This window comes from Teleopsis dalmanni, chromosome X (genome assembly GCF_002237135.1).
Source record: "Teleopsis dalmanni isolate 2A chromosome X, ASM223713v2, whole genome shotgun sequence".
Classification (NCBI taxonomy): domain Eukaryota; kingdom Metazoa; phylum Arthropoda; class Insecta; order Diptera; family Diopsidae; genus Teleopsis; species Teleopsis dalmanni.
In genome coordinates this window covers 47,011,867-47,021,134 of record NC_051848.1, presented here as the reverse complement: position 1 = coordinate 47,021,134, position 9,268 = coordinate 47,011,867, and the positions used below count along the sequence as shown (strand labels likewise).

Sequence of the window (9,268 nt, the reverse complement as noted above, 5' to 3'; positions counted from 1 at the left end):
CGATATATTCATGATCTACAGAAAGGGATCGATGGACGGAAGGGATGCTTCCAATAAGCAGACATGTATATTGTTGTTGTTTTTGTAATCCACTGGAACTTAAAAGCAGATAAAATGAAAAGGTTTACAAGATGAGTACATGGGTAAGGATGTGGACTGGTGATAGTTGCAGGTAGGGGGGCGAATATGGGAGAATGGTAAGGGATTTCACAAACAGATGTGCATGTCGTCAGTTTTGCTTAAGGTGTATTTCTAAGTCACACTTTAGTCGCTATAAATGTTGAAAATAAAGTGTACATTTTATAACGTTTTAATATTTTTTTTATTGCTTTAAGTTTTGTATAAAAATTGTTTTAAATAAATCATTTTTAATTTATATTATAGTGAATATTGAACATAGACTTACACTATTCTACTTAGCCAATGATGTTATTCAATATAGCAAAAGGAAAAAGTATGAATTTGTCGAAAGTTGGGCAACTGCATTACAAAAAGCCACAACGATGGTCAGGTATATATGGAAAATATGTTTGCATATACATTTATATATGAATATATATATATATTCATTTAAATAACATAATTCATTTTTTACAGAGATGATAAAGTCAAAAATAAAATACTGAGAATATTTCATATATGGGAAGAACGCGATGTATATAATGAAGAATACTTGAGTGATTTAAGAGGGTTATTAAATATAAAGCCCCTTAAAAAAACTCGCAACCCGATAGATATATCAGATTTTCAGGTATGTATGCATCTTAGAGATAATATTTTGATAGTTAATTTTTACTTCATTGCAGCATACGAACATTGTTGGTAACATTCGAGAATGTATGGCTTTGTCAACTTGCACAGATAAGAGTTTCAAAAATATTCCCAAAGGACCTAATTATGATTCTGATGATGTAAAAGTAAAATTAAGAGATAAACGAGATGCTGATGATATAATAAGAAATATTTTACAGTCTATACATTGTTTGGAAATCTATAATTCTAACTTGTTAATCGAAATTAATAGTAGGAAGGCATTACTTTCTAATTTGGAAACAGCTATTAAGTTCTATACACATCAGCGAGGCGAAGTCAAAGTTGTAGTCAATGTAAGTGAAGTTATATGAGTTAACTATTTTATAATACTATTTATTCTATTGTTTTATGTGAATATGTATTAGGCATATAAAAACTTTGGATCTCGAGTAAAACAAGTAAAAAAAAAACTGGACGATATATTACCGAGTTTGTGTAGTCCTATACCATCGCCTGATATCGATGCTCCTTCGCCAGAACGAGATGCAGATTTGCAATTACCTGATGAACAGTCATCGATATCAATAGTAAATTTATATATAATTTAATACCGAACCAAATTTTAACCAATTTTCTTTATTTAGAATATGATAAAAAGTACATTTAATGGATATACAAGTTATTTAGACGGAAATTTACCATTTGATATAAATGATTTCAAAAGTGATGACATCGCATCAAAAACTCCAAGTAATAAAAATGAGAAGTATATTAAATTAGTATTATATCATATAATATACTATAATATATATAGTAATTTATTATATAATTATATTTATAGCATTCACGTTTAGGTTTGGATTAATACTAGTTTTTAATTATTTAATTATAATTTATAAATTAACAAGCTAACTTTACTATTATACTCTATTATTTTCTACTCTTATACAAAACTTATTATATTTTTATAAAAGCTTAAACTCTACAGCCCTCTTTTTCAGATGATAACTATACATCTATATAAATATGCACGATATACATTAGTAAGATATAAAATATAAATACATATATAATATAATTGCAAATCATTTTAAAATTATATATTTATTTATGTATTTATGTATTATAAATTATGTATTATAAATAATATATTATAAATTATATATTATAAATAATATATTATAAATTATATATTATAAATTATACATTATAAATTATATATTATGTATTATAAATTAAATATTATAAATTATATAATAATAATTATGAAATATTTATCAACAAATTATTATTAGGATGGATAAGTACCACTATCTAAATTCACATCCTCCTCCGTGGTAGTGACGGTTTACTAGTAAAACGAATCGCGTTTCCATTCCTCTACCTAACATAAATGTAGCTGGAGATTCTCCTGTTGTACAATGTTTCATAGTACGATAATCAAACAGAAATCTTTTGAGCACTATATCTAAACTACCTTTTTCACCAGAGCTCAAACTTGCTTCAAGCTATTTTTTAAAAGTATTAATAAAATTTTCGGCTTACCGATTTGTAGCTGAAAACCCTGGAGGTGTAAGAAAGTGTTTAATGTCATTATCTTTTAAAAATTGTCGGAATTCCCATGCTGTAAATTGGGTTCCATTATCACTATGGTATCCACTAAACCATATCTACAATATAACTCTTTTAATTTCTCAATCGTGAACGCCATTGTTATATGTTTGGTTTTACAAATTTCTACCCATTTGGAGCATATGCCTCGACTACAACTAAAATGTAAACGTTCCTCACTGGTCCGACAAAATCAATGTGAATGCGCGACTATACTGAGCTAGGCATTTGCCACGGAATTAATGGACTACCTTTTTACATAAAACACGGTTATATATAAGCTCTACTATATCTTTATCTATATTCGGCCAACAAACATAGAATCTAGCCAAAGCCTTCGTCTTTACAATGCCTAAATTAGACGTATGTAATTGTTTTAAAATATGGTTTTTCAATGTTCGAGGATTTACGCTTCTAAAACCCCATAATATACATCCGCACTCAATTGAAGGCTCTATATTTTTAGTTTGAAAAGACAAAAATATTTTGTCTTTTAATAAATGTAACTTTCCAGTTGCAATAGCGGCTATTACTGAACAAGGGTCGCGAGCAGTTTCTTGTGAAATGACTTTGAAATCTAAATTTAGTTCATTGTTTTTGGTTACAAAATTTATGTAACTATTATCATCCGTATCTACAGAAGGAGATGTAGCTTTGAGTATATGAGAAATATTATCTGTAAAATTTTCTGACTCCTTGACATATGCGATGGTATAATCAAACCTAGACAATGTCAAAGCGCATCGCTCAATACGAGCCGCTGCCATTACTAGCAGTCCCTTGTTTTCACCAAAAATTGATAAAAGTGGCTTATGATCAGTTTGCAAAATAAACTTATTTCCAAGCAGATGAAGTCGCAATTTAGTTACAAAAAATACTATGACTAGTGCTTCCTTTTGAATAGCACTAAATTTCACTCAGCTGTCGAAAGCGCTCGAGATACGAAAGCGACCGGTTTAATTGTACCATTAAAAAAACTGTGGGACAATGTCCAGGCTATAGCGACAATTAACGTATCCGTATAATATTAGGTTTACTAATAGCTCAAAAGAAGCTAGTAATCTATCGGATGTTATTTCCTTTTTAAGATTTTCATAGACATGATGACATAATTCTGTCCACTTAAATTTAACAGCCTTTCGTAACAATGCATATAACGGCTAGTAATTAACTATTCCAATAAATGCGCGAACTTCAGACAATCTTTCGGTATTGGAGCATTAACTATTGTTAAAATCCCAGGTTTAACATTAAATGTTAACCAGGTAATCTTAAAAACGCCTAAATGTGTACTGCATGCGCATAACCGTTGGGATTCTTCTACCAATTCAAGCTGATTGTACGCATTCGACAAATCAAGCTTGGTGAAGAACTGTCCTTTTAGAGAAGCAAATAGTTCTTTGATCTTAGGTTACGGATATTTCACATTCAACAAGTGCTTATTGTTGTTCGACTTATACTGCTTGCAACCACTTTTCAAACACAACAACCTTAGCGTGAATAACAAAAAGCAGATCTACAGCCAGATAATTAGAGCAGCACTACCTTATGGGTGTATCGCGTATAGCAAAGCTGCCGACTCTACTATCCAAAAGCTACAAGTTACTTAAAGTCAGGCTCTCCGAAGGCTCTTCAAAGAACCATGGTACATCCTCACGAATGACATGCTAAGAGACCTTATAATAGATCCGGTTAAAAAATACATAAGGGACAGAGCTCTGAAGCTATATGCGAAAACCGACAGGCTGCCCTACTTAGCACTATCTAATCTCAGAGTAAACACTAACCGCATGGGGCAGTGCGCAGATCTTAGATCAATCATTGAATAATAACGAAGATTATCAGGAATATTCAAATTGGTTAATGAGATGGGTGGGACTCTACAGAATCCCCCCAGCTATCATAGAGTAAAAGTGCCCAGATGCACTAACTCGGAAAAGGCTTAACATAACATAACTTATAGTCGGCAAAAATGCGTAATTCACCGTTTGTCTTTAACAGTGGTACTAACAGCGTACCCCAATCTGAATCTTTTATTAATTTTAGAACACTCCTCTTTACCACACTCCTCCTGAATCTGCTTTTCGATTTCTTTACGCCAAGCCAATGCCACTGACCTAGGTTTGCAAAAAACAGGTGTTGCGTCTTCTTTAAGACTCAACTTAACCTTATGCACATTTTAGATAATCTACTCTGTCATTTAACTGATTTAATGTGCTTAAAAAACCTGTTGCATTCATTATTATTTACAATACTTATGTTTTTAAAAAAAAAACAAACGCTAGCCAAATGGCCCACACGTCCACAATTATTGCAGTTGCAATTTTAAAATTTGCGCATACGTTTTGGCTGCAGGCAGTAACCGATCACAGATGTCCCGCAGCAGTCCATAAGCCTCCATTCCTATGTTTTTTAATAGGACTGTCCATTTAATTTTGTCGTCCTGACATGCCGTTTTAATAACATGGAAGTCTAAAATCTTCACCCAGTCACACCAACTGTCGATCTGCCGCCTGAACTCCCGCACACCTGAAGTGGTCGTAGTAATAATACACACATTTTCATTTTGCGTCATAACTATTGGATGAATTAATGATTTTTAATTAATAATTTAATTTAATAATAATAATAATTTAATTGATTTTGAAATCCTCGTCGCCAATATATTGTTTGACCGCAATTTATAAATCTATTTCGATAAGTTAAAATTTTTTAATTTTTGATAAGATTGACGATTGTAACCGATATGATTATTTTATATGTCAAGCATATACATTATGTGCTTGCGAGCATATGCAAGTTTAAACCTAACCATCTAAGTATATTAGGACTATCTAATTTTATTCAAGCCTTATAAATATTAACATTACCTGTAAAAATTTGTAATCAATATTTAGTAAGCGAATTACATGATTAATGCTTTATATCTACCATAAATTTCTTTAAGATCGTTTATATCATATAAACTAACATATTAGTTTAAATACAAATATCACTATTACTTGTTATATATTGCTGGCAATTCTTGTTTGAAATGCAATTCGATGTTATGATAAAAGATAGATTATATGCAAACTCAGGGGTTTTCTTTTGTAAAAATTAATTTGATTATGCCATCATTAGTTCCTAACTGCATTGAACTTAAGTTCACTTATGCGCTAAATAGCGACAAAGTTCTACTGTTTAGGTTTGTCAAGTCTAGGGATTTTTAGTTTACATATCGCAAATCTTTGCGATTGTTTTTGTTTTTGTATTTTGTCCATTAAGTGAATATATTCTTCTTGTAGTCTGCAGGGATCTCTTTGTGTAGTCCCTTTGGGTGTGGTGTCGAAAGCGACGAATAGTTGCGAGACGGAGACCCAGCCGTTCTTAGAACCAACATATCTTATTATTGTTGTAATTAATATGGGACTCTTAATTTTTGAGTCCTTGTTAAAAGGACTGATTGGAACTTAATTTCCTAAAAAAACTAGTGGTTTTAAATCTAACCAGTCCCAGAATAAAATCATCATCAGAATTCATAACATGTAAACTAAGAAAGTAAATTGTTTATTCTGATATATAATCGCGTCGGATGATTACTTGAAGTCTTGTCAATCAAATTATGATAAATCCGTTGCACTTACTACGTCAAGAACGTGCAATAGAAAATGTTGCTTCCCTTCTACTTGAATGGAGGGTGCGTGTATTTTTAAATAGACAACATTCGTGCACTAAAATTTGGAACTTCTCTCTTTGAGACGGCTCTTTAGATCTGGTGTATGAACGGTGTCTCATCCGCAGTATCATAGCGGGCCATTATATGTGCTACAGTGGTTTTGACGGGTAAGACTATGATTCCAACTTAAACTTACGTTGTCAATCAGTCTTATTGAAGTTATTATATTATATTAAATGGAAAAGACTGTAAAAAGTCGGAGTATATTTGCGGTCGTGGAGAAATTTTCGTTTGTAATAACTAAAAGTGAATTGGTCTATTATATTAATCTGAACTATTAAATTAGATGAATTGTTCTGCTTTCGAAATTTAATCAGCAATTCTCTTACTTAGCATTAATATTACTAAACATTATTTTATTATTCCTTAAAGCTTGTGCAAAATATCTTAATGATTATATGTTCTAACACTGTTCACCAGGAAATGTGAACGTTTCTTAGTTTGATTATTGGCTAAAAAATTAAATTAAATTAAAAAGGTTTAATTTTTAATTAACTCTTCTTCTATGAAGAGCCACGGTTTTTCTGTTCAGTAAGAACTATCGTAGCTCGATTGAGATTTAGCTATGAGATGTAGCTATGTGCTAAACAGTTACTTAGCCCGCATAAACATGGTACTTTCCAATGCGTGCCCTAACTACAGCTCTACCCTCCATGGTGGCACCCATCTGTTTTTATGTTTCAATGCACACACAAACTTGACTTCAATCCATTTTTGAACCCGTCCATAGAAGTGACTAGTCTTTAATCCTGTTGACTTCAATTTAAATTCCACCCATTTCCTTTTTACTTCTAAATAATTTCCTCTCCTCTCACACTACTATCACCCATCCACAACTTAACTCATGCATATAGATCATTGTGAGCAACAGAAACCACAACTTCATATAAGTATCAAAAAAATCTATTTCTGTATCATATAATTTTTGCTAAATATTTGCAAAATCCTTTTCATGATTCATCCTTATTCTCACAGTGTAGGTTTTAAAATTGTTTAAACAAAAAATAAAATTAGGAAAAAAAAACTATGATGGCAGACTATGATAATAACATACGTCTTTCTCTGATATTTGTTCTATAAGGTCAGCCTATTGAAGTTATTAGTTCACGTTCTGATGATGAAAGTTTTAATTCAAGTGGTGAATACTACAAACCGGAACCACTCAGCACTTATCACAATCCTATGCCTGTGCCACCCGTTCAGTCTGAATACGCATCACTTGCACGAACACCCCAACAGTATAATAATGCGCAGTATAGCAGTGGTTACTCACCGCACGTTCCCACATATTCAACAAATAATTACAATAATAATAATAGTGAAAGCGGTTCTTATGGTACCTCAAATTGTTCAAATCTTGGAAAACCGCTAATGCCACCACCTCCGCCAATACTGTCAACATCAAGAACAGATGTAGGGAATGGTTCACAAACAAATACTTCAAATAACTTCAGTTCTTGGAATTTATCATGGACTACATCGAGCACTTTAGAAACTCCAGTTTCTCCCCCCCATTTTGAGCGTGAAGCTCATAGTTCTAATTCATCAACCATTGAATATACAGAAAACGATTCGGATTTAATATCTGTGCAAGATGTTGACCATCGCAAAGTTAATTTAAGTGCCACAGCTAAACTTGCATTAGGCAAAGGTTTGTTATATTAAAAGTTGAATATTAAATATGCTCAAAATTAACTTATTTCACAGATCCAAATCGACAGTTAGATATAGATCACAGAAACTTAATATCATTAACAGGATCACCTATATCGAGTGATGGTGATAAGAATTCATGGCTCTCTGCAGAACAAGTAAACATTTTGGATTTAAAAAGTGATAAAAGTCTTGATTGCTTATTTTTCAGAGTTTTCAGACAAATAAAACGGGTGATATAGATTATCGAACTGGACCAGCAAAAATTCAGAAGATGAATGAAGTCAATCATATATCCTCTCCCAATACTTCGCCTACTAAAGTACGTATAATAATCGTTAAGCAATAAAATATTATTTTAACCAATCTCTTTCCAAAGATACCTTCAATTATTTTAAACTTAAATAAGTCACCTCCGCAAAGAAGCAATGCGAGTAAGTTTTAAAGCAAATTTAATCAAAATGAAATTAACACACAACAGAAAATACCATAAATATTTTTTTGGTGGAAGTGACAAGGTTGCTGAATGTGAAATCCGGTTCAGTTTAAAAGCCAAATTACTATTTTGTGGCTTTTTCTAACGCCTTTCAAAAACATTAAATTTTTTTTTTCATTTGTTTTTATATTTTATTTCAATGTTTTTCAATGTATTCTAAAACTAGGTTCATCATCGGAATCTCAAAAGGAAGAAATCAGTGCACCGCATGATCCAATTGATATGGTTATTGATATGGATATGTCAGATGAAGATTTGGATGAAATTATAAGAGGTTGGTTTTTAAAAGTCATTTAATTGACTGAATCCTGTTTTTATTCAGATCTTATATTAATTATTTTTATGTTTTTTACACATATGTACAAAAGGCATATTAAATTTATAGTAAAGGACAAGTTATCGGAAACAGTATACATATTTGAATTTATTTCAATCGAGTTAAATTATTATTTGTTAGTCTGTTAATATGAAATTAAAACTAAATGACCACGTAACAGGTGGAAGGATGATCTCCACCTGTTATACCCATTGAAATTTCCTATGCATATACAAATTATATTGCATTCCCCTTACTCCTAACTTCTCAGAAATATTTCATTCCTGGCTCAACTAGATTCTAATAATATTCGCAATGCCGAGCTCTTATGTAGTACTTTAGTAAGGACTAGGAGTCCTTACATTCGTGTTAAATTAAATTGCAACATTTCTGTTTTTAAGTAGTTAATATTTTTTGTCTGACAGTGTTTTGGACTATAAAATCGGTTTACATGCATAATTAATTACAAATAAATCAGATATTATAAATGTTTATGTTTTTATCCTTACAGCTGAAAACTTAAGACTCTTAGGACTGCATTTTTAAAAATTTATTACTAAACAAATGCATGTTATGCAGACAGTAAAATCCCAATAGTCAAGGTTATACTATTACTACTATTTTGATGGTTTTTATTAACATCCAATAGTGCGCAATACTGATTAGATTAACGTGAAGAGATATATAAATCCTTATTACCGTGAAAACATTTTTAAATTTT

At 31.4% G+C, this 9,268-nt stretch overlaps 1 protein-coding gene across 1 annotated transcript; it reads left to right on the top strand.

Moving 5' to 3' along the window:
* The first annotated feature begins 139 nt into the window (after positions 1 to 139).
* On the top strand, positions 140 to 8,528 carry LOC119688372 (regulation of nuclear pre-mRNA domain-containing protein 2-like). The gene is made up of 12 exons (XM_038103049.1): positions 140 to 143; positions 385 to 511; positions 598 to 751; positions 807 to 917; positions 972 to 1,106; positions 1,179 to 1,340; positions 1,398 to 1,503; positions 7,164 to 7,733; positions 7,790 to 7,893; positions 7,947 to 8,057; positions 8,115 to 8,169; positions 8,398 to 8,528. The coding sequence occupies exons 1-12, from the start codon at positions 140 to 142 to the stop codon at positions 8,526 to 8,528; spliced, it is 1,770 nt and encodes a 589-aa protein (XP_037958977.1).
* The last annotated feature ends 740 nt before the right edge of the window (positions 8,529 to 9,268 follow it).

Coding starts and splice junctions, on each gene's coding strand:
- LOC119688372 (XM_038103049.1), top strand. Junction 752..806: donor TAGATATATCAGATTTTCAG/GTATGTATGCAT, acceptor ACTTCATTGCAG/CATACGAACATTGTTGGTAA. Junction 8,170..8,397: donor TCCGCAAAGAAGCAATGCGA/GTAAGTTTTAAA, acceptor TTCTAAAACTAG/GTTCATCATCGGAATCTCAA.